We start from the raw sequence: 26,390 nt of genomic DNA, 5'->3' as shown, positions 1-26,390 counted from the left end.
GTTTTATAACTGTGTAACATTGCTCCTCCCTCCACCAGATGGTGGAAGTAGCCAAGAAACATATGGCATGTACTTCATTATGTGTTCACATCAACTTTATTTAAAACACTCGTAGGCTTTAGGCTCCTACTCACAGTGTAGACAGAGAAGGCGCCTGAGCAGTGGATACAGCAATATCAGCCAAAAGTTACTAGGCATTTGCTGAGTTCCAAACATTGCTCTGTTTTACAAGTATTAACTCACTCAATTCTTACAACAACCATGTGCTCTATAAACTAATACTTACTCTTTTTAAAGAGCAATAATAATAATAATAATGAAAGATGGGTAAACTGGGATTTAGAAACTTGCTCCAGCTCAAATAATAAGCCAGGGTTGGAACGCAGGCGGCCTGGTTCTTAAACACGCTTGCTCTGCCATCTGTCAGGGTGGGCTGTGAGGAGGCCTCAGAGGTTTCTGAGCTCCACATGGCTTTCCCCAGTACACGGAGTCCTGCCACAAAGCCTGGTAGCCACTGTTTGTTTAGCTCTTCTAGGCTACTGTTAGCATGCAACGCCAGGAGGGGAATGTGTTAAACCCACATTGGTATTTTTATGGCAATTAGTTAGTGAGATCAACTGGTTAAACATTTCATAGGCTCCTGAGCTTCACAAGGTAAGACACAGTTGTGACAGGTAAGAAGAGAGCATCCTAGGATAGGTCACTCTTGAAGACCACTCCTTAGGACGCAAAGGCCATCACAGCAGAGAGAGAGGACTGCGTGACTGATGCAATCACGCTTGTGACTAGCCCTCCTCACCAGAGCTAATTTGTTGCTCTTAGGTTCTGACACACTCCAGACTAGACGCTTTCATTGCCAGTAACTCAGATTTTATTCCCATGTAGAATTCTTGAATTCAGATTTGCAAGAGGCTTAGAGGTCTCCTGGTCTACCCCTCTGCCTTTACTAAGAAGGAAACTGAGGCGCCATTTGCTTCTGTTATCTTAGAGCAGTGGCTCTCAACCTTCTGGCCCTTTAAATACAGTTCCTCATGTTGTGAGCCAACCATAAAATTATTTTCGTTGCTACTTCATAACTGTAATGTTGCTACTGTTATGAATCGTAATGTTATGAATCTGATATGCAGGATGGTCTTAGGCGACCCCTATGAAAGGGTCGTTCGACCACCAAAGGGGTCGCGACCCACAGGTTGAGAACCGCTGTCTTAGAGGGAGAGTTGGAGCCCTGTTCATTCAATTATTACATCCTGTGTCTGTACCCCTTAGTTATTTCACATGAAATAGCCCCTTGATGAAATTTTCCTGTTTATACCAATAACATTTTTCTTTCAGTGATGAACCCAAATTTAACAGATAGCTTCTGTTCTTTACAGATAGCATCTTTTTATTTAGAATTTCTTTCTTCCTTTGCTTGAGACAGATTTTTATGAGCTAGAGAAACAATGACAGTTATTAGAAAATATTTTAAAATCAATTACTTTTCTCCCTAGAAGCCACGAATGCAAGCAATTCAACAAACTAAGAAAATGACCCTAGAAATAGGACCAAGGCAACTTCAAAGCAGAATTTCCAAAAATGAGCGGGGAGACTTCCACTTACCGATTTCAGTCATTGTTATCCCTGGTGCTAGCTGTCCGTTGTTGAAAGAGCTATAGGTAAACAAGTTGGATACGGATGTGAGGTCATAGATGGGTTCTTGCTTGATCGGTCTGATCCCAGTCATGTCCAGCCCTGACTGATCAGGGGACGGCTGGCCGGAATCCACGTTGTAATAACCCTCGGATTTGGGCAGGTCAGTGGCATGTCCATTGGCATAAGTGCCGCCGGCCTCACTGTTGAGGTTGCTGAGGCTGTTGCTGATGCTGCTGCCATACACCCTGGCGAGGGCTTCCGCCTCCCCGCTCTGCTGCTGCCGCTGCTCCTGCAGCCGCTGCTGGTGCTTCTGCACCTCGGCGTACAGGCTGTCCCTCTGCTTCTTGGACATCCTCCCAAACTTCACAGCTGGGTCAAAGAGAAAAGCAGAAAACTGCGCATGCAGTTATCATTCTCACTAACCGCCTCAAGTCCAACGGGTCATGGATGGCTGTCCCCTCAATATCAAATGCGTGGACTCCTAGCACTTTAGCCCAAGAGCCCATTCATTCGCACTCCGTATTTGATAAAAGTTATATTCATGGGTGTCCTTACTGGTCTATGTGCATAGGGAGAATTCAGTCTAAGCAAGGAAGAAACGTGAACACTTACGTATTTCTTATTGCTGTGAAGTTACAAAGCATATTTTCTTGTTCTTTTCTACTTGTGGGGGAAAAAAATCATAAATAATACAAACTACCAAATAGTACCTGCTATGAAGATGTCAACCTAAACTCATTGTTAACTTCCTCTCCTAAGCATTAGGAGTACTGGATTGTCAAATAGGACCTTATTATTTCACTATTTTCTAGTGTGTTGGGTAAGAACAAGGATGTGGGGCAGGGTGATAAACATAGTTTTAAGTAAACCACATCATTTGCCTTCAGTTGGCTTTTGGGGTCAAATGAAACGGATCTTTAGAAGAAGTTTGTGCATTCAGTGGCCAGCAAGTGATCCAACAGTAACCCCTTCTCTCTCATTCCACACTCTCCCTCCTGAGTTTTATATTGCCCGTCTCTTCTGCCAAAAGCCTTAGCCATTCTGAGGAAAGAGGAGGAAGAGGCTTTGGAAGTGGTCATAGAGTGATATGAGGATGCTTTCATCTGAATGCATTGTTTCTTTTTAAAAAATATATTTTTATTGATTTCAGAGAGGAAGGGAGAGGGAGAGAGAAATAGAAACATCAATGATGAGAGAGAATCATTGATCGGCTGCCTCTGCATGCCCCACACTGGGGATCAAGCCCGCATGACCCAGGCATGTGCCTTGACTGGGAAACAAACCGTGACCTCCTGGTTCATAGGTCAACACTCAACCCCTGAGCCATTCCTGCTGGGCTGAATGCATTGTTTCATTACTTATGGAACGTCAGGTAGTGACGTTTCCTCACCAGCTGTCAGCTCCCATTTTAGGCTGTGAACATCCTGAGTCCAGGGGCTCCCTTGACTGAATCATCAAGCTGTATGTCGTTCAACTCACGTTAAAAGTGGGAACTTTAACATGTGACAAACTTGGAGGCTCCTCTCTGAGTCTCTGTTTTCCTTTGTGGCAGTGTTCCCGTCGCCTGATGGTGTTGGGAGCTCAGAGAATGTAGAAAGAATCAAGTGGAGGCAAGAAACTGGTTCAACCCCCGATTCGGTCATTAGGGTTGATGAGAATAACTCCTGAGAATAACTAAACAGGGACGTGCTTAAGAACTAACTCTCCAGCCCCACATGAAGGGCCTACAGAAGAGATCCCTGCTGCGAAGGAGCTGCCACTCATCCCCAACATTCCTTCAGTTCATTTTCTCCTTCTGTTGGTTAGAGAGCGACCAAATTTTATCTAAGCACCAGCTGGTCAGAACGGAGACCACCTTTCCCAGCCTCTGTCACTGCCAAGTGTGACTGTAGATTAAGTTCTGAGTAACTGTGTACACTTCCTGGTGTCAAGCATGTAATTTTCCTCCTTCCTGCCTGCAGGAGTGTGGATGTGAGGGGTGGACTTGGAGCAGCCCAATCTCTTCCTATTCCTCTTTAATCCTATGTTTTTGCTTTCTGATGCTGCCTCAGTTGGAAAACAAAGTAGCAATTATCCAGTAATTTTTCTGAACGAAGAAAATTAATCTGGTTAATTCAGACCAAATTCCTCTTTCCAGCTCAACTGTCATTTCTGTAGAGTCTTGAATCATTTAGATAATTGTATTCAACTTTGTTTGTAGAGACACTGTCTTTATTAGACTCTGTTTCTCGAAGACAAATCTATTTGCTTGCTAATTGTTGTGAATTTGTAGTTTGTCCATGGACAGAATTCTATAGTGACTTTTAGGGAAAGTGTTCTCTGTACCTTTATGTTATATCTTTATATATAATTTACTACATATAATTCTCTAGTGAAAAAAATTATTTTGTATGATAAAAAATAAATCATGACACATTTGGATTCAGAAAGAACCTTTTCCCCCCATGAAATTAATGTGACATGCTTCGTTATTTGCTGAGCCTCTGTTTGTGGCATTCATGCAGGATTCGGACAGCTCTTTGTTACAGAGCTATGGTGGTGAATACCAAATTTGTACCTATTGCTATAGATTAAGATTTTTGTTCAGTTTGAGTATATTTGCTTTCTGACTTACTTTAGTAGAATAGTTTTGCATTTGTTTGCTTAAAATTTATAGGGAGAAAAAAATGGATAATGAGAAGCTCTTCTAACATGAAGAGAGAAATGCAGTGTCTCTTTTTAAACTCCTTTCCATTCGATCCTTGTTTTAGATTTCTACACACTGTATTTAGGTGAATTATACATTGTGGTTGATTGATTTTATTAATGACCCTGATTTTTCTTACCTACTTCCACTTCTTCCCCGTGTACAGTTCAGGGCCCTTTTTTCTGTGTAGGCATTCTTACTCAGGGTCATGTGGCCTGTTCTGGGCCAATGGGATATTGACATATGTGACACAAATAGAGGCTTCCAAAATGCTTATGTGATTGAGTATGTCACCATGAAAAGGACAGGCCTCACCTAGCTTGATGGAGGATAAGATATGTGAGGTGGAGTCGAGTCACCTCAGTTATCCCAGACAAAGTCATCTATAATCAATAGAGGCACAGACCAACCTGTAGCTGATAGAAGATGAATGAATGAGCTCAGTCAAGACCCCATATTTAACAATTTTAGGTTCAGAATTCTGCTTTTGATCTCAAAATCAAAGCTAATAGTGTCAAATAAGTATGCAGTCAAGACCTGTGCCCTGGTGAACATCTGAAAACTCAATGGTGAATAATTATGCCCTTTCCAGGAAATTATCTTATCAGGTCACTGAGCAAGCTGAAATATTTTCCGAGAGGCAACTTAAAGCCCCACCACCTTTTGGAATTATCAGGCTTCATCCTAAATTGTGGACTTTACTGACAATTGCTATAATACTATTTTAGAATGAATTTTCCATTTATTTCAGAAATTCTGATAAGCCAGTGTTTCAGTTTTATACCCCTTCCTATAATAAATGTAGTGACATATTTGAGGAAAATTACAGTGCATAGCAAAAGTAAATCCACTGAACTTTCCTAGCATATAAATAATTCCTTGTCACTCTTTGTCAATACATTTGTTGTATCCATAGGCCTATTTCAACAAAGACTGTATTACTATTATAGTTTCAAATATTAGCATTCTTCTCACCACTAACCATTAATCAGAATGGCACATATTTTGAGTGTTTGCCCCTCTCAAACTTGAATTATTCTGCTAATGAGATTCACTTGAGTATAGAGGCAGTCTCTTGTTAAACTGCTAGCTCTCAAAGAAACAAGCACAATTCTGTATACATTGCAAGTGCTTCATAAATATTCAGTGATTATGGTATTTGCTCATGATAAGCTCTTAACCCTCATGTTGATCCCACACTAGCAAAGAACAATTTCATGCAAAATATCGGAAATCTTTTCATATTTATTTGGATTGTGGGAATCTAAATGGAATGAAAGTTTCTGGTGTAACAATGAAAAAAGTTATCGCTTCTTCAAAGACATCTACTTACTACCTTGTAGGACAGCTTCTAGTTTTTCATAAAGGCATGTCATTAAGGAGGACACATACTTGATTACTGCAAGATGGGTGTCATGTTTTCTCTTTGGAGCTCAATATCTTCCTACAATGCTAACGTTTTTCTATTTTTTGTTTGTTTGTTTATAGTAGTACAATTGGAAACAGTTTACATTGAAGATTTCTGCAACTGTCATTTTTTAAGGGTCCAGTTAAAAAGAAATAAAATGGTGGAGAAGATGCAGTGGGCATATACATGCTATTAATTCCCATACACATATACATGCATACTTTCACCTTAAAATTTGACTAAATAAATCTTGAAAACCACTTAACCCCAATCCTCCATTTTTCTTCACTTTAGTGTGTAGAAGTACACAGTACTGTAAGTTTACCCTAGGACTATATCTATGTGGTTAACAAGTCTAGAAAAACAAATAAAAAAAACAGATAATAAATAGAAAAGTTTTGGAAACTTAAATTTCTGCATCTTTAGAAGCTTACCTGTAAACTAAAGGGCTCAAGGTCAGATTCTTTTTCTTCTTTTTATTTTTTGATCAAATTTATCTCATACGTGTACTTTTGTGCAAGACAAGTTTAGGTGGGTTGAAAATTAGAGAAAACGTAAAAAACAACAACCCCTCAAGATATAACTGTTTGGAGAATGCAAGCTAAGAAGTAAGCAGTTTGTATGCTTAGATATCAAGTCCTATGTGGAGTTGGATTTATCCAAATGACTAAAAGGCCCGCATTTAATGTAATAATTCATAAAATCCCTTTATACCAAGGTACAGTACATGCCACTTATCCATTTAAAAATAATTTAGTAGTAGTTATTTTTTTCTTTTGAGGGGGTTGGGTCTACACCACCTTGAACTTCATTAGAGGCAGTGTGACCAGCAGCACAGAATCTACAGTGCTTCATATAAAGAAAATAAATATCAGGGGCACTGTCTCTCAGGCTCTAGGTAAAAGAGAATGCCATGGTTAATTAAACAAACATTTAGGGGGCTGCTTTTAAGCATTCCCTGAGGATATAGTTGGAACAAGACAGAAATGGCCCCAAGACTCAGGACTGCTCACAATCTGATACAGGAGTGCTGTGGTCCATGCCAAGGGAAAATAATTAGTTTAGATGAATGCTTAAAAATGGAAGAAAAGCCAGATGAAGTTCTTTTGTTTGAATTTATTTGTCCTCTTTCATTAATCTAAGTTCAGCTATTGAGTCAAGCCACCCAGTTGGGTTGGGCATGAAAGTAGAGTGCACACTTGAGTCATATTCTGAGAAGGACACTACCTACACAACCCTTCTCAGACCTGGACTGCTGCTATGGCATTTGGGATCTTCATCACGACTCAGAATAGTCTACATCCTTATCTGAGGAGCTGTGACGGGCCAATGGAGATTCTGGGCTTCCTACAGAAACATGTTCTGTTCCTTAGCATCTCCACATATTAAGTAACCTGTGCACCAGTAAGACTTACTCAGCAACCAAATGGTTCTATTTTCCTAGGACTTCCCAGTTTTAGCTCTGAAAATCTCGTGTTCCAGGAAACCAACGCCTCATTTACAGGCAAACCTAGACAGGTGGTCACCTTTCAACCTAGGACTATGTGGCTTTCACCTAACTTAGCACAGGTTGCTCCGAAAGCTGCAGTAAAGCCCTTTCTTTCTTCCTATTTCATAGGCAATACTGTATTTTTATATGTTCTTTTCCTTTTAATGCACTACCAGCACATGCTTTTTTCCTTCTTATTTCCAGTTTCCTTGGTCTAGAATTCTTGCAGTGGCTTAAATAGACTCAAGGAAAGCCTCCATTTGAAAGCCTTTATGTAACAAATCGGAAGGCAATGCCTTACCATCTCTTGACATTCCTAGGGCAAGACACTTCTGCAGTCGGCAGTGTTGGCAACGGTTTCTGTTGGTTCTGTCAATTAAACAGTTTCTCTGCCTTGGGCAGGAGTAAGAGGCATTGTTCTGCTGGCTCCTCCTAAAGAATCCCTAGAGGGGAAAAAAGAATGGGAGGGAGATAGAGACATAAGAATCGGAACAGAGAGTATTAACATATATATATTTGCTACATTTTCTCCAGGGAACATAACTGTGTTTAATTTTTAAAATTCTTTGGATGCTTAAGGATGTTTCTACCAGGGAAAATATGTGCTATCTATAGAGATATGAAAGTAGCATTCATTCCTTCATTCAACCAATGTTGACTAAAGACATTTGTGAGCTATGCTGCTTTATGCAAAGAAAAACAGAACAGAACTCCTGCTCCAAAGAACAGTGGGAAAGGAGTGGCAGAGGGAAGTGTCACTGCTAAGGCAAATATAACAAAACTTGATGGGGATGATAACAGAGGCTTATGCCAAGTGCTGTGGGGTGAGGGACTGGGGTATTGGTCGAAATAGCAGTGTTGAGGAGTTTGGGCTCGGTATATGCTACTATCTTCCTAGTTTCTAAGATGCATTTTTGCCGTTTGAAAATTTTTGAATTTGGCCAGAATGTATGTGGAAGGTTGTTTTTTGAACCAGGGATGTACTTTTAAACAATCACATCTTTGAATAAGAAGCCATGGTATATTAACTGTTCAATAAAACATAAGCAATAAGTAAAAAGGTGAATTAATGGTCTCTGCTTGGCCTCAGGCTATAACTGATGTAGGAAGTTTTTATGTAAATGAGTTTGGTTCCTTCTGGTACACAATGGACTGCCATGGACCATCCATTGCCCTCCTGAATAAACCTGAGTTTATTAATTCTCTACTTTTTGGATACCACTCACCTTAGTTATCTTATAGAACACTCTACCAGGAAATAAACATTTTCTCCAGAGATACGAAAGTATCATTCACCAATTTAATCAGTTTCCCTAATCACTCTTTACTTTTGAATTGCAATATAGCCGAAGAGCAAAGTGCGACAAAGTGGTAGTCTACAGATTTACCAGGAGAAATTCTAGGAAAAGATAACCCACAGTAATATCTCTTGCAAGAGGAAAGCTAGAGAAGTTCCAGGTGGTAAACCCAATACCCATCTTGCTGAGGGGCCTGGAATAGGTCCCCTGACTTCTGTCAAAAGGGTCTGTGTTTCCTCAACTGTCAACAGGAGATGGGGTGGGGCTGGGACTATGGTGAGGCTCATGAGGCAATTCCCTTGGCCCCAAAATGTAAGGATCCCCCAAAGACTTGGTAAACAAGATAACTAACATATTAACACAATATGTTAAAAATCAATGCTAATGCAAAAAACTTCCAACTGTTTGAATAAAGACAGGATCAAGATGAGTGATTGCCCTTTGTTTCAGGCTCCCTTATGGCCTGGCATGGCACTGTAAAGAGAGGTTGGCAGGCCTTGTGAAAAACCTCAGAAATGGATGCGTGGCCCAGTATCTTCATAGAGAGAGCAGGCCAGCTGGTTTTGTGGTGTAACCCCCAAGCCGTTCAACAACAAAGACTAGTTTCATCCCCACAAATACATGTGTATTATTTATTTAATGGACCAATGGTGGCAGAGCAGTATCTGATTGTCCAATTCTAATGAATTCATGCCCCTTAAAATGGAGATCATAACCAACAAGCCCCCAGGGATTGAAATGATGTATTTCATATACCACGAAAGCTGTCAGAAGCATAAACTCAGCCCATCGGAACTGACTAAAGGTACCTTGTAATTTACGATTTAGGGAAGAATTGGGCGGTTTTAAATTTTTGGATACTCTCTAGTGCCACTTACTTAACAAATGAATGGGCAGAAAAGACCCTTCTGAAGTCATAGCTACAAGCTTAATTTAAGGCCAGTTTGACATTAATTGTGAGGCATTACTTATGTATCTGTTGCTCATTATTGTAAATGAGGGGTTTTTTTTTGGCATGAAACAAATTCTGCTTCAAATTTTATTGAATGGAAATTTGAATAAGTGCACAAGCTGACTTGATGTTATTTAAAATGTTATTTCAACATAAAATGTTTATGTTGAAAATGGTATAATGAAAACTCAGAGATTGCTACTAGATGTGCTGACCCTGACATCTTGTTCTAAACAGAATTTCTTGAGTTTTCTGTTTGGAGAAAAATGTAGCATATTTACAAGTGTGAGTTTTTGCATGGAATTAAAAAAACCCAGTGTGGTATACAATGTCATTTTGACTAAAACCTCAGTGTGTGCTTCATAATAGCAACCTAATTTCTTTGATTATGGATTCCTCCTTTAAACAGAAGAAATGACAGGAGCCTAAACAAATAGTCCCTGGCTATTGACCTGTTGGAATATATTTGTCCAGTAGTTAAATCTTTTGGGAATTACTGTTTCAAATGTTTTGCTCCCTAACATGAACATATCCTCATATTTTGATATCAGATATTTTCCAATAGAGCTTATGCAATGAAACACAATACATCTCTGCTTTGAAACTAGTCTAAAAAGCATGTGTGTGTGTGTGTGTGTGTGTGTGTGTGTGTGTGTATACTATGTAAAGTAGACCAGCTTTCACTGGAGAGTGTTGATTCCAAAATTATTTTCATTTATGAAGAAAACTATCTACCTGCCCAACAGTAGTAATAACATTCTGGGAAAGTAAAAAATTGCTGATTTGTACTTTTGCCTTATTGTTCTTTATGATGAGTTGAAAAAATTGCATGAAAGTGGATAACATGCAGTTCTTTTTTTAAAAAAATATTTTTATTGATTTCAGAGAGGAAGGGAGAGGGACAGAGAATAGAAACGTCAATGATAAGACAGAATCACCAGTCGGCTGCCTCCTGCATGCCCCCTACTAGGGATTGAGCCTGCAACCTAGGCATGTGCCCTGACTGGGAATCGAACTGTGACCTCCTCATTCATAGGTCAACGCTCAACCACTGAGCCACGCCAGCCAGGCTAATATGCAGTTCTTAATTGTGGGTCTGCAGAAGAATGAAAAGCACATCTCATGATGTTCAAATATATTCAAATCACTTTGAAAGCAGGTCAGCATGTTACTAGGTTCTTATATCAATGTTATTTTTCCCTCTCTGCATCCCTCCCCAATTTTATTTTCATATATTTCTTTTTTTCCTTCCCTCCAGTTTCAATTCCAGGAATCATGGTGTGTGTTTTTTGTTGTTTATTTTTTTGAGACTATGATAAGACATTGCCAGTTTTTCACACTACTACTTCACAGATACAGTACGTTTTGTTTTATTTATATTTGAAAGTCTCTCAAGATTAAGGTTGGTTCTAAGAACCAACCTTAAATTAATGATTTACTCTCTTGCATTTTTTATCAAAAATATAATTGCTTTTATCAGTAACTTTGCCAGCATATCTCTTTTCCCTACCAGACTACAGCTGCATTTTATTTGCTCTGGTTCCACGTTGCCCTTTAAAATTAATTGTAGAACTGCTTTTATTTCCCCCTGATAAGTAGTCTCTCACTCTTTCTTTCCTTCTAAAGACTAAGTCAACAAACTTACTGTTAAGTTTCAGATTTCTCTTATTTCAGATTAGGTCTATGTTAACCACTACTATACCCTCCAACTCTCTCTCTCTCTCTCTCTCTCTCTCTCTCTCTCTCTCTCTCTCTCTCCTTTGTATTTTAAAAGCAACTTGTCAGAAACCGGTTTGGCTCAGTGGATAGAGCGTCGGCCTGCGGACTGAAGGGTTCCGGGTTCGATTCCGGTCAAGGGCATGTACCCGAGTTGCAGGCACACCCCCAGTAGGAGATGTGCAGGAGGCAGCTGATCGATGTTTCTCTCTCATTGATGTTTCTGACTCTCTATCTCTCTCCCTTCCTCTCTGTAAAAAAATCAATAAAAGCAACTTGTCCATACGCATTCATTTGTTTTGGAAGCGATGGTGGATCTGTCCTGGAGGGGAACATTGAACCAAGAATGAAAACACCCATGTTGTTGGCCATGTTCTCTCGCTAACCAGATCAGTGACATTGGTCAAATGACATAATCTTGTTTATACCTCAGGACTTCATTGAAAAATGAGGAGGTTGGGCAGATGCTTTTAAATTAATTTAGAGACTATCTGGTTTACATCTAACATTTCATGCTTCCAGGTTTGGTTTGTTTTTTTTTAACATTTTCTGGAATGTGAGAATAAAGGATGGCCATATGCGTATTGCAACTCTTCCTTTGACTTCTTACTCAAGCAGATAAATAAATGTTGGCCCATTAGTTTATAATTTTTATTTTAACCTTTTGTTTCTTCATATAGTAATAAATGAAGAAATAATTTTTTTTTATTTGTGAATAATTCAAGCTTTTACATAACAATCTGTTTTTAAACATCTGCTGACCAGTTAGACAACAGCAAAAAGGTGAAAGGCCAAGGCATGGAAAACCCACCCACCCACCCATCAAACAAGAATTCCCAAATGTCAGCAGCAGGCACACGAATGCTATAGCAGCCTTCTTTAAAACGGTGTCACCACATGCAAACTGAGGTACACAGATGCCTGAGGCAAACATGGATGCTGTGGGCAGTGCTGTGTTAAAGCCCCATACCTTGCAGCCTTCACACGTGATGACTCCGTAGTGGATCCCGGAGGACTTATCGCCACAAATTTTGCATGGTATCACTTCGATTTGTGCTGAAAAGGGAAAACAGACATTTTGAGCTCACAGAGTTGTCTTCTTACTTTCACCCTCCTACCTTCTTCTCCACCCCTCCCTGCCACAATCTTGGTGCTTGAAGACACTAAGGTGGGAATAGGGGTGTAGTGTGGGGTCATCTACTACTATTGGAATGGCCTCCCTAAGCCCCTTCTGATTGAAAGGGGGGCCATCTTAGTTGCTTTCTTTTTCTCAAACTAAAAAATATAACAAGAAACCAGATGTTTTGTAAACTCTTGCCTTCATCATTTTCTCCTTTATAAACTTGACCTTGAAATAACGCAAGTCAAAAATCCCTGGGACCTGAGGCTTTGATTTTCTTATTTTGCACTTCAAACATTAAGTTAAGAAGAGCTATCACATTGCCTGATTTCAATATTTTTTAAAATAGGTAAATAAAGCAAAACTGGAGGGGATGGTGGTGACTTTATTATACATTATGTGGCTGAATGTTTACTTGTGAAAATGCTGATGATAAATCAGTCAAATATTTACTGAGCATACTCTATATGTCCATGAATACAATAAATGTTTACATAAGATACAATATACACACTAAGAAGATTTTCTTTTCCTACACCCAAATTAAAATATGCAAAATATGCTTCAAAATGCTTTGTATATAAATGTGCCATGTGGATGCTTTTCTACAATTTCTGACCTTTAAATATACAAAATAAATGCAAGCAAGACATAAACCTCTTTACCTTATTGTTCCACCTTAAAAATGATAACGCTTTACTTTTTTTTGCAATTATTTCATAGTAAGTTTAAATTGAGGAGGAATATAGAGGGCAACCTGGGGGGGAGGTGGGGGGCTCGCAATCTGAATCTGTGCCAGTGACCGGTGTCTTGGGGCACATTCTTGTTAGCTTATAATTTAGTCACTGCCTCTTCCTTAGGCAATAGTCTGTTTTCCTGGGTGTTCCCAGTGTGCAGGGGCCATGGGCTGGGAATTTGGCAGCTTGGCCGGGGGTGGGGCGGGGGGCGGGGGGCGGTCACTGGTGTCACCCAGGCCAGGCATTTAGATACAATCTAACTTCCCCATTCTAACTGACTCAGGAAGGGCTGTGAAAGCCCACCCAAAAAAGCCCGGTAGTTAGGAAACGGATAGGAAACAAAGAAACTTAGGAATATATAAGGGGTGATCTCACTGTATTCACTGTTCAGGGCTTTCGATCTTCGAATCCCCTGAGCCAGCAGCGCTGCTTTAAATAAAGGGTTTTTCCTAAATCTCTGAGTACTCCTTGTGTATTTTCTGGTCACCTGGTAAATTCTGCAACAAAATCATCTTTATCAGCAAAAAATGCAGTGTTATGTTCTACGAGAAAACTGCGGATCAAGGTGACCAGTGATGCCCTGGAGTTGACTTGGGAGATGGCGACCAGAAATTAGCCAGTTTTCCTGGCACTTCAATTCATTCAGTAACCCTTTCTCCGCCCCCCGCAAAGATAAAATGTGAATACAATTTTGAATTCCTATATTATCCCAGGAGCACCAACCATAGAGATATTGATAAAAACATCAGAAGAGACTAAGTCGACTAACATACTTATTAAACTGTTCTATTAGCTTCTTTTCTTTTAGCTTTCAGGTTACATGAACTAGTATTTGTTTTCAAGATTTAGTGATGTGGAAAGAATGAGAGATTTTATGTCATTCTACTCTGTTCTGTTCTCCTCGATTCCAGTCCCTCATCTGTTAGTGATTGCGGCCATGGCAAAGATCAAATCTCTGATCTTGTTTTCTCTTTTATAAAGCTCAGCTGACAAGCTTCACTGATTTGTGAGGGTTAAATGAGATATTGTATGTAGAAGTGCCTTGTAAGTAGCAGAGTTACATAATGCCAGTCCTCATCATCAGCATCATTATTAACTGGTATTTTTAATGCTTTTGGACAAGAAATATGATAAGCCACACCATTATTCCTTTATTAAAAGTCTTATTTTATTAAAAATACCAAATTAATAAAAATATGTTATTTATACTACTTTTTAAAGTGATAACCTCTGGAACAGTAAATTCCTTACAATTATTACAAAATTGACTAAGAATCCTAGGTATCCATTGTACAGTTGTTAGGCTTATATGATATTAAGTCAGAGGGGCTCTTTGCATAAATTACTCCCCAGGGAGTAACTTACACGTGGGGAGAATCTGCTTCAATAAGTTCTTAATTATAAAATGATCTAACTCTAAAGGAAATGAAAATAGAGGTAATTTGCCCCCTGGGATGTGATAAGATGTTTTTGAAAGCCACAAAGGTTATCTTACACAACTTCGGAAATACAAATGGGATAAGAAATGATTTGATAGAGCATCTGCATATTTATACATATTTATAATCCTAGCTCAACATGTAATCCTGAAGAACCATAAACATTAGAACAGTATTTTTAAAGAGAAAGAAGCCACTTAAAAGGGTATATGTGTGTTGTTGTGTGTAGGAAGGGATCAACGGTTTGGAAAACCTATGACCACTTTTACTAATTATGGCAGAATAGATAATCTGAGGTCTATTATAGATGAAGATAAATAATTAAAGTCACTAATCCTTTTCTCTCATTTAAAATAAACTGCTTCTGAGCCACAATTTGATCATTCATACTGTGTATTCTTTATATGTTTTTAAAATTGATTTTAGAGTGAGAGGAATGGAGAAGGACAGAGAGATAGAAACATTGATAGGCTGCCTCCTGCACACCCCATCCTGGGGATCAAGCCCAAAACCCAGGCATGTGCCCTGACCTGAATTGAACTGTGATCTGATTCTTAGGTTGACGCTCAACCACTGGGCCACACCAGCTGGGCTTTACTACGTATTTTATAAAGCACATCTTCAAGACAGCATTTCAGACACTGATTAAGACAACAGGTCATGTGATTGCTCCAATGTTTGCCATTTCTAAATGTCTCGCTACTATACCAGCCATAGTCTCCAGTACAATTGCCTTGCAGTGCATACAGATCTGCTGACATGCTATCTGTCATGGTTTCAAACTGAGCATCTAGGGAGAATTTGCTGGCTTGGACCTCATCACCTGTTGCAATGATGGTGTGATAAGGAAACTGAGGCGAGAGTTCAACTTTCATACTTTTGCTTGATTCATGGATAATTAAAAAATAGTGTTCTCTGACAGACAAACATAGAGGAGCTGAAATGCTCTGAGAGATGGCTTGAGATATGTGGAGAGCGGCTATAGCATTTGGACAGGTTCAAGTCTGGGACTAATGAGAGGGCACGATCCTCTCGTGGCAAAGCCAAAGGCTATAGTTGTAAGCTTGACCTTATGGTCCGAACCTGTAGCCCCAGTGGCTGAGTGGGAGGTACAGCAAGTAAACAAAACTTGATCAGGTGCATGTAATTGAGTAGATTTGAAACCCACGAGGATGTTGTAAACATCTTGACCACGCCCTTACTTTGCCTTGTGGAATCTGGCTATAAAATTAAGACCCTGCGTGCAGGCTGTGGCGCTGTCTCTCCCTCAGAGAGGGCAGCATCCCACCCAGCGCCCAGCTTTATTCTCTTGTCTGTCTTTTCTAAATCCTTCACCGCCCCCTCTCAGGCTCACCCATAGCTGTGCTGGCTTGGCACAGAGATATGCTCATCTTTCTTCATTTCTTTTTTCTTCCTCTCACTTATATTTTTCTGTTGGTAATCCTTTGTGGAGACTCTACTTAAAAGCTTATTCACCAGTTAATTTTTTGTTTATAAAAGCAATCAGATACAGTTTTTGGAAGTGATATTCTTACAATGTCAAAGAAAGTCATGATATATTTAAATTTATTTCATGGTTTACCTTATATTAGAACCATTTTTGAACTTAAAGTAATTTAATACCCTTAGTGTGGCAGAGTTATGTAATAGTTAGAGTAGTCAAAATTTGTCTCTTGTTTGAAGATGGCAGGGTCTGTCCTTGCTCAGAGCCCCTTCTCATCCAACAAAGCCACCATGTGTTGAATCCTTTCTGCTTATCATGTACATATCTTTCCTTCTGCTCCCTTAGATCCCCCTGCCTGTGAAGACAGGTATTAAGTTAGATTAACCAATCTAAACTATTGAGTTAACTAGAAAATGTATCACTGTAATCCATAAAATTACCTTAACGTTATTTCTTTGTCACTAAAAAAATCTTTATTGTTGAAAGTATTACATATGTCCCCCTTACCCTCCATTGACCTCTTCTAATCCACCTCCGCCCCCCATCCCAAGCCTTCACCACCCTATTATCTGTGTCCACGTGTTATGCATATGCATACAAATACCTTAACTATTAAAAGCAACCATCAGGAATGGTAGTAAGAATGGGCTGTTCGGATACTTTCTGGCTGGTGAAAATATTTTACTGTGTGTGCTCTTAATGACTCTCAGGTCCTACCATTCCATCTCTTACAACTCAACCTGGCCATTTTTATGTTCTGGGCATTCCAAGTCCACTGAGGACAGGGTCCAGGTTAATTTCTTTGTTATATTTTCCATGGAGCCCAAAAGAGAATTTTTATAACTCTTTAAAGCAGTGGTCCTAAAATTGTTTTTCTTTTAGTACAACCAAGAAATTTGACATACTTCCTTTTATAAAAGAGGCTTTAAGCAACACTGATTTTCCATATATGAGGTGCGGAGAGGAAAATCAGAATCTTGAGGCTGGGGTGGATGCATACTTTGGAGTAGGCCCCTAGGTGATTCTGATATGATATGATAAGGCCCCATTGAGTATCCAGTGAAACAAGTTATTAAGTAGTGTGGAGAGCGGCTACAGCGTTTGGACAGGTAAAAGCCTGGGACTAATGAGAGGACACGATCCTCTTGTTGCAAAGACACGTGTAAGTCCCAGCACAATTATAGCCAAAGGCTATAGTTGTAAGCTTGACTTTATGGTCCGAACCTGTGGTCCCACATGGCTGAGTGATGTGGGCTTGATAGAGTTCAGGTGCATGTAATTGTGTAGATTTGAAACCCACGAGAATGTTGTAAACATCTTGACCAGGACCTTACTTTGCCTCGTGGAATTTGGCTATAAAATAAAGACTCCTTGCAGGCTGTGGCGCTGTCTCTCCCTCAGAGAGGGCAGCATCCCACCCAGCGCCCAGCTTTATTCTCTTGTCTGTCTTTTCTAAATCCTTCACCGCCCCCTCTCAGGCTCACCCATGGCTGTGCTGGCTGGGCACAAAGTAGGAATTCTCTGTAGCATGTAAACCATCTGTAAAGAAATAAAACCTGGTACAAGGCTAGAATCTGAAAATACTTAGGAGTGACTAGTAATTTGTTCTGCTTCCTGACCTTTGGTTTGGGGCTATACTTGTGGCATCTTCTGTTTTCTACCCGCCCCCCCCCCCACCCTTTTTTTTCTTTAAGGAGAATAAGAAGCATCTGCCCAGTCTATAAGAACTCCCATTCCAGAACACTGGGTTTGCCTCTCAGTTTCTGTTTGAGAATTTTACAGTTGTGCTAAAAGCAGATAGTGAAGGAAAAACTCTGCATGTCTGAGTAAAGCACAATTTACACATACAAAAACTCCAATAAAGATGACTATTTTGGTTGAAAATCCCTTTGCAGATGGTCTCAGTAGCCCAAGTTGCATCTCTTCTACTCAAATTGCATCTCATTTATCATTTGTGGCAAATCCAAGTTAAAATCACTGTCTGTACTTTCTTTTTCTCACTGGCAGATTGATAAGTGTCTACCTCTGTCAGGTATAAAACCTTCTGCTGTCACATGACAGCAAACCTAAAAAGTGAAGCCAGTATTCCTAAGCTCTGGTTCCACTGTAACTTTGACTTATTAGAAAATAACCCTAAGACTGGAACGGGATGGAGGTGTGGGAAATGAAACCCTCAGGAAAAAGGAAGTCTTTGAGCTTAGAGCCTTAAATCATAATATATGGAGATTGTAAAAGATTCCTGTTGTTGGGTCGTATATCTCATCAGGCACACAACATCTTAATCCCAGCTTCCTGCTTAAATACCAAACATGGCTCATGAAATTCAGTGCACTCTAATTCCTACTAGAATGCCCTCGCATCTATCAGCATTTGGGGTCTTCCTTTCTTCTCACACTTTTCTCTGTAATATTCTGGGTGGTGGTCAGTATGAGCTCTCCAGTCCATTCAGTAGATAGCTCCTAAATGACCTAAAAGTAACATTTGTTTTTACAATTTCCTAACCTATGTGTCGTTGGAAACTAGAATCAGAAAAAAATTACTGTTGTATGGTGATGGCAAAAAAATGACTTTTTCAAAGGCATAATTTGTAGGATTATCATGAAGAGAGTTGATTTGTCTTTTCCACAAGATTTACCCCTGAAGTGCTTGCCTACTATCACTCCCCAGAAGACTTAAATAACAGAGAATATAACCCACAAGGAACAATGAGTGATTAGGATTACCATTAGAGGCAATTACTGATAACAAGTTAAATATCTCCTTCGGAAACAAAGCAAATCGCTTTTATGAATCATAGTGGTTTTAAACTCATACTTTATGAATTAATTCCCATTAAATACCTCTTGTCCTGTCAAAGTTTTAATTCTAATGTGATAATGTGTGTGTAAAGCCTGCCATCCTTCAGATTTAAAGCAATGAATGTCTTCTGTGACCACTCACAGTGGTCCGGAGACAATGGCCCTGGCATGGAAGCATGTAAGAAATGCAGACCATCAAGCCTTATTCAAGCCCGGCTGGTGTGGCTCAGTGGTTGAATGTCGACCTATAAACCAGGAGGTCACGGCTCGATTCCAGGTCAGGGCACATTCCTGGGTTGCGGGCACATTCCTGGGTTGCAGGCTCGATCCCCAGAGTGGGGCATACAGGTGGCAGCCGATTAATGATTCTCTTTCATCATCGATGTTTTTTTCTCTCTCTCTCTCCCTCTCCCTTCCTCTCTGAAATCAATAAAAATGTATTTTTTTAAAAAAGACTTAGTCAAGACCAATCGACTCAGAATTTTCTGTTTAACAAGATCCCCAGGACAGCACTGGAGTTTGAGAACAACTATTCTGTGATGCCTAGGTAATTCAGCTATAGCTACCCTAAGTGAGAACTGAAGGAATTTTTTTTTAATATATATTTTATTGATATATCACAGAGAGGAAGGGAGAGAGATAGAGAGTTAGAAACATCGATGGGAGAGAAACATTGATCAGCTGCCTCCTGCATACCTCCCACTGGGGATGCGCCCGCAACCAAGGCACATGCCCTTGACCGGAATCGAACCCGGGACCTTTCAGCCCGAAGGCCGACGCTCTGTCCACTGAGCCAAACCGGTTACGGCCGAACTGAAGGAATTTTTAATTTCTCTGGCACTAGGGGAAATTAAAAACTTCACAGGAGTCTAGAAAAGTAGTTTCTGCTATTGTTTTTTAGGCATTTCTGTTTTGTTCAAAAGGCAGTAAGACAATTGAAGGATTAGTTACAAAAACCTCTGGTCATTAATTGACCAGGCAGAAGAAAGAGAAGCCAGCCTGTTCCCAGAAACATCTTGCATGACTGTAGCGAACACCCAGTGTAGCCAGTTTCCTTTGCAGATTTAACGGTTGTCAGCTGTGCCTGCACCGTCACGTTCTGAGACAGTGTGGCGGTTCTCCCTCTTCGACGGACCGCTCTTGGAGTTGTGGCCACTAACTCACTCTCTGGATGCCGAGTGCAAAAAAGCCTCTCTTGAAAAGATGTCTAAAAATAGTTTTTCTATTTTAAAAATTGAATTGCACCAAGTCTCCTTTGGGTGGAGGGAAGGAGGTCAGGCAATATTTGAACCAGAAATGAACTCATTTCAGCTATTCATGTTAATTCTGGAAATATTTGGAAAGCTGCCCCACCTCCTGGGGGCAGCTTAGTTAACACAGAGTTGAGGAGTCGTCATGCCGATACTCTCCTCTGTTACAATGCTTGTCTCAAAGTGTGGTTCCTGACCGCAGCACGGGCATCATCTGGGCTTGAGGGATATGCAGGCACTTAGGTCCTACCCTAGACCAACAGAATCAGAATCTTCATGGTAACAGTGTCTCCATGATGCACGTACATAGTAAAGTTTGAGAAGGACCTGGAGGAGAGAAAGGGAAGACATTCTACAATTTAACTCCCAGGGTGTCTGCCCCACACTCAACTCTCTGTAAAGAGAACTTTATATACAATAGAAGACATGTACTCTACTTGATAGCTATTTTTTCCAATTATAAAAAGAAGGAAACAGCAAGTATTTTGCTTCAGTGAAAACCCTGTCTCTCCTTAGTTTGTTTCTGAGCCCCTTTCTCTCATCTCCATTTAGCTGAAACCTTCCACAGGAAGCTCATGTTTCCACAGCACTATTTCCACTGAAGGACAGCAGGGATGGGACTCCACACACCAGGTCACACGTGTGATTCAGAGACCAGGCAGCGTTCATGCCCTTGAGGAAAATTCAAAAAGCCTCTTTTCAGGAGATGAAAAAAATACAGCCGTTTTATGTTAAAAATCAAATTGCATGAAGAGAATGAAGAAACAAGTCACAGACTAGGAAAAAATATTGTAAAACACATCTGATAAAAGACTTGTAACCAAAATATTCAAAGAGCTCTTTAAATTCAAAAAAAAAATGGTAAAATATCAAAACAGATACCTTACCAAAGAAGATGTGGATGGCATATCAGCCTATGAAATGATGCTCAACACTGTATATCATTAGAGAATTAAACACAACAACAATGCAATGCCACTACATACTTCTTAGAATGACTAAAATAAAAAAACAAAACCAAAAAACAGCACAACACACCCAAAACCTGACAATACCAAATGCTGGCAAGGATGCAGAGCAAAAGGAATGCGTTTATGGCAACTTTATTCATAATTGCCCCAAACTTTGAAAAAGTAAGTATCCTTCAATAGGTGAGTGGATAAACTACCAGTGATACATCCAGACAATTAAATAGTATTCAGTGATAAAAAGAAATGAGCTATCAAGCCATGAAGAGACATGGAGGAACTTCATATGCATGCTGCAAGGTGTAAGAAGCCAGTCTAAACAAGCTACATGTGATTCCAACTGTATGAAATTTTGGAAAAGGCAAAACTTTAAAGACAGTGAAAAAAAAATTAATGGTTGCCATAGGTTTCAGGGAGGGAGGTGGGAGAAATAGGTAAAACACAGAGAATCGTTAGGGTAATGCAACTAATCTGCACAACAGTGTAATTATGGATACATGTCTATGAATTTCTGATAAGGTATTTACACAAAGAATGGACTTTAATGTAAACGATGAATTATAGTTAAAAATAATGTCTTAGTACTGGTTCATTAATTATAACAAGTATGTCACACTAATGCAAGATATTAATAACGGGAAATTGTATGTGTGGGGGTGGGTGGATATATAGAACTCTGCTCAATGATTCTGTGAATTGCCAAACTTGCAATTCGGCCGCCATTGCTTCAGCATTGAATCTTGAAATACAAAGAAATTATAAGATTGAAGAGACCATCTTAATTTGTACTTCATCTTTAAAGACAAAAATGAGTTCAGAGGTTGGAGGAAGGGATATTTGGTTTAGTTCATCCTTACATAAGATGGCCTTTTTCCCAAAACAGGGACATATAGCATTTTAAAGAAAAGTATTCTCATCTGAACACAGCACCAGCAATTATTTTAGGGGTAAAATGATAATTTTAAGGTGTCACTCTACTAGAAGCTTCCTCTTCTAATGTCACCCTATGCTAAACAACACCAACCTATCAATGCAGGCAATGGTTTTCACCACCGGACAAATGTGGGATTAGGAGTGCATGGCTCCCTGGAAGTCTGAAGTGCCTGTTCTGCTGATACTGCACACTTCCCCTAAAGAGATTAACAGCATAATCCTAAATATTATAGGACCCGAGCTATCTTATTTTTGAGCTCATCAGATCCAGCATGCTGCACGTAATCCCTAACAGCTTTATTCAGCGTTTATGTAAGCTGGTGAAGGAGTAGTAGGAGCACGATGACCAAGTAGTAAGAATAGATACTGTAATTTTCAATTCCGTTTTAGCAAGTCTCCTTTGAACATTTTTTTTCTATAAGCAGACAATTCATAGTCATCGTTTGATACTTTATAATAACATTCGCATGGAGATGTTTGTGGTGGTCCTTTGCTACTGTGTTTCCTATACATTACTTTCTACCAGAGGCATTTGGATGCAGGTGGCCTAAATTGGTAGGAGAAAATGTGCATTTTGTGTTTGCTTTTTGTTATTTCTTCAGAGCAGTGGTTCCCAGTGTGGGGCACAGGCCCCACAGGGGGGCAATTTGATTCTTAAGGGGGACAATCTGAGAATGAATTGTTAACAGTGATTTTGTATTTCTTATGCTTCTACAGGCCTCATATATTGTGACATATTTATGCGTTTCAGTTCTCTACTATATGTTTTGAAATGTTATCTACTGTTTTTTCATATCACTTCATATTATTATTATTATTTTTTAAACAATTCCTTAGTGATTTCTTCCTCAGCACTTCAACTGTCCTTTTGTTCTTTTATTTTTCTCTTTCATGGATGCCATGTTCTTTGAAAGCTTGTTTAGAGCAAGTATGTGAATAGGAGTTCAGTTTTTGAATATTAAGAATTATATGTCACAGGGAGAGGGGGAGGCATCAGGATTTTAGACATGCTTAGGGGGGGCATGGCCAAAAAAAGGTTGGGAACCACTGCTTTAGAGGTTTGAAATACTTCTAAAGCATCAGAGATATTTATTTGGGGGAAAATAATAATAGAGGAAAAAGATTGGTGAAAACCAGAAATTGCTACCCATAGCACCAAATATTCTACGGTAGTAACTTAAAAAAAGCTGTAGCTTTGCCCTAGCCTGTTTGGCTCAGTGGATAGAGCATCGGCCTGCTCACTGAAGGGTTCTGGGTTCGATTCAGGTCACGGGCACATGCCTGGGTTGGGGCTCAATCCCCCCTTGGGGGGGTGTGCAAGGAGGCAGCCGACCAATAATTCTCTCTCATCATTGATGTTTCTCTCTCTCTCTCTCTCTCTCTCTCTCTCTCTCCTTTCCTCTCTGAAATCAAAAGCCTTAGCTTTAATTTAATTCCCCTAAAATTTAAGAGGAAAGAAAAATACCTGCTTCTCTTTGCAAAATGTAAAGACACGTTTATTCATACAGCTCACTTCAAAAATGAGGTGTGTGTGTGTGTGTATACAGATAAATTCCTAAAATCAAACGCTGTGTTTTATGTAATTTTACAAGAGAAGGAAAAGGTTGTTTTTTCCCCTATCACCAAGTCAGTGGAGACAGGAACATTTATATTCACCTGTCAGCCTCTGCTAATTGTAATTCAAGCCCAAAGAGGATTAAGTACATAGACGTTAATATGTCCAGTGTTATTAATTTCTGAACAACAATAGCAACAATACTCTGTCAGTTGTAAGGATAAATAGTTGTTTGAAGATTCCCTTGATGTCAGAACTGCAACCTCCTGGTAATCACTTATCTCACCAATAAAATCTTTATGTTCATATATTTTGAAGCCAGAGTATAATTGCATTGAAACAATACCTATTCTTTTCTAAAAATGCTAGCACTAGGAAGCTTTAAGCATTGTGGAGAGATGTAATTCTGAGTTTCTATAATATTTTAAGAAGCTTTAGTTTGATTAGTAACTCTTTTTGAACAATTGTAAGTTTTATGTTATTTGAAAGAAATAATTATATATCAATTCATATCTTAATGCTATTAAATGTTCATTGCTATGTAGTATTAGCAAAAAATGACAAGAAATAATGCAGCATGATTTATTGCCATTTTAAAACAAATGCTCAGAGCCTGCCTATGTTATGAAACAATGTGTGTTTGAGGAACTGTGCACTTACACCAAAAAAATTTAAGAGAAAAAATGCACAAACATATTTTATCTCATCATTAATCATCACTCAACGAAACAGACTTCTTTTGAAAATAGATTTCTTACATAAGATTAAGTGTTTGGTATAATATATTTATAACCTGAATTTTTTAAAAAGTTAGAAACGTTGAAATGATAGCAATGCCAATGATTAAAATCAAGCTGCAAAATTGTGACGAGGTTGTTCGTACTGTTAACTGCAAGGTTATTGTAATGTGGCAGATGACTATTTAAATTCAGCCTCAAATCTTACACATTCAGTAATTCACTTCTGGATAGGATAATATTTATATATAAATATGTTCTCCAGTATAAAATAAAGCCTGAGCGACTTTTTATTATGTACATTCTCGAGTCAGAAAAAGATTTTATTGTTCCCACACCTAGCCATTAATTTATTTCACTGAGAGCTTATACATGCTTACTGTCTTGCCTGGAGAACAATTCATACATACAGCTACGTGTCACAGAGAGAAGGAAATGTAAAACTCACCAGTGGCGTCAGCTTTAGACTTTAGCTCGTTCTCACACATTTTGATGTTGCAATTAAAAATCTAACTTAAAAATATTGCACTTTTCACTAGAGGTCTGACGACTGCTCCTATGTTACCTCACAACTAGAATCCCAACAGACTGCATTAATGAGATTAAATGAAAGAGGAGTTAAAGGCATCAACCGTTCCATTTCATTAAGTAAGGGTGAAGGGCTGCCCAGGCAAGCAAGGCGGGGGGAGAAGACTGGTTTTTCTTTTTGGTACTACTTATTCACGAAAGAATGCAGAGTTTGCTAAATCCCAATCAGCAGTTTAAAAACATCACCCCTCCCCCACCCCCGAATTGTATAGACACCTATAGTTTCTGCACTGCAATTCTTTTTTTATTTTCATCCATTGGAGCAGGATATGCCAGGTGACAGTCATCTGTGATTATAAATAAATAACATAAATTTTTTTCAGGACTAGCTTGCTCCGTTTATTTTGGACCCTCTATTGAGGTCCAGGTGAGGGATTACATAAAAGTATCTGTCCTCCCAAATATTGGATCAAAGTTGTCTATGCACACTAGCATTTTAAAGCCAAAGTGTGCATCCCTTATAGCTGCAGTGCCAACAAAGCCTGGTAAGCAGTTCGGACTTCATGCTAACTGGGCCACTTGGCCCCAACCTTGAGTTCCAAGGTGATTTCATTCTCCCAGCATGCCTCAGTGCTCACACTTATAAAATAAGAATGATGAGGACACATGGACTGAAATTTCTGATCCTGAACTCCTGTCACTAAGAAGGATAAATGTGTAAAAATTGCTTTGACTTCCATAGGAAAGTGCATGACCTTTCTGTGAGAGCAAAATGCTCACATGACTATCAGCTTTACTTAACTTTTGCTCAGAGTTACTCAATTGTTTCAAGGATCAATCTCAAACCTTTCTCTTTACCCCTCACCTCTCTACCACCTTCGGCAGCTCTCATTTTCTAGTCACTAATCCCTTGTCACAAATGGTTTCTCCCTTCTGTTCCTCTCCCCCTTAAACATCTTTGCTTTTCCCTGGTACACATGGGAGTAGAATTACAAACGCAAGGGGCGGAGAAGTGGTTAGGGGAGGCTGAGTAAATTCATTAAGTGTGATTGTCAACATGGTAGGGCTGAGCCCAGTGGATGCCCATTGAAATAATATGGAGAATTTAAAAATATTGATGCCCAGAGATTTCTCTCTTACTTCCCATTGATTTGGGATTTGAAACGTTTCCGAAGTAATTCTAATGGGCAACCAGGATTGAAGGCCCCCCGAATGTTTCTCAGGACCGCCAGGGACAGGTGTTAAATGTATAGGATCCTGCCCCCACCAACTACTGAGTCAGAGTGCTTTGAGGAGGGGCCTGGAAAGCTATAGTAATAAGCACAGGTATTTGCTGTGATAGATACATTTGGGGAAAACTTGAGGAAAAAACCTTGGACTTGGAATTAGAGCATTTGGTTTTGAATTCTTGGGTAAGCTCCTTAACATTTTCTGTGCCTCAGGTTGTATATCTCTAAAATAAGATCATAACACCTATCCACTAGAGTTGTGTGAGGAGTAAATGTGAAAATCCTTAGCACAGAGCCTAGTACAAATTGGAAGTCTACTTAAAAATAAATCTGCACCTACCTTTGCTTATGAAAACATGCATTTTGGCTGTTGACTTTGTTTATTCAATTAATACAATTAATTAATAAATTAATAATAAATATTATTTGTACCAGGCACTGAGAAATAAGTATTATGGAGCTCACAGTTCA

The 26,390-nt window shown here is 39.4% G+C and overlaps 1 protein-coding gene across 1 annotated transcript in view; it reads right to left on the bottom strand.

Annotated features, from left to right (window-relative positions):
- The window catches only part of RORB (RAR related orphan receptor B), a 172,746-nt gene that overhangs the window by 37,355 nt on the left and 109,001 nt on the right, over positions 1 to 26,390 (bottom strand). Inside the window, exons 2-4 of the mRNA XM_081102840.1 lie at positions 12,152 to 12,237; positions 7,517 to 7,658; positions 1,600 to 2,001 (exon numbers count right to left, since the gene is read on the bottom strand). Coding sequence (XP_080958966.1) covers positions 1,600 to 2,001; positions 7,517 to 7,658; positions 12,152 to 12,237 — 630 coding nt within the window. The remainder of the gene's footprint in view (positions 1 to 1,599; positions 2,002 to 7,516; positions 7,659 to 12,151; positions 12,238 to 26,390) is intronic.

This window comes from Myotis nattereri (genome assembly GCF_964212035.1).
Source record: "Myotis nattereri genome assembly, chromosome: 12".
Taxonomy (NCBI): Eukaryota; Metazoa; Chordata; class Mammalia; order Chiroptera; family Vespertilionidae; genus Myotis; species Myotis nattereri.
Note: the sequence above shows the minus strand (reverse complement) of the source record. Positions and strands in the feature narration are given on the sequence as shown.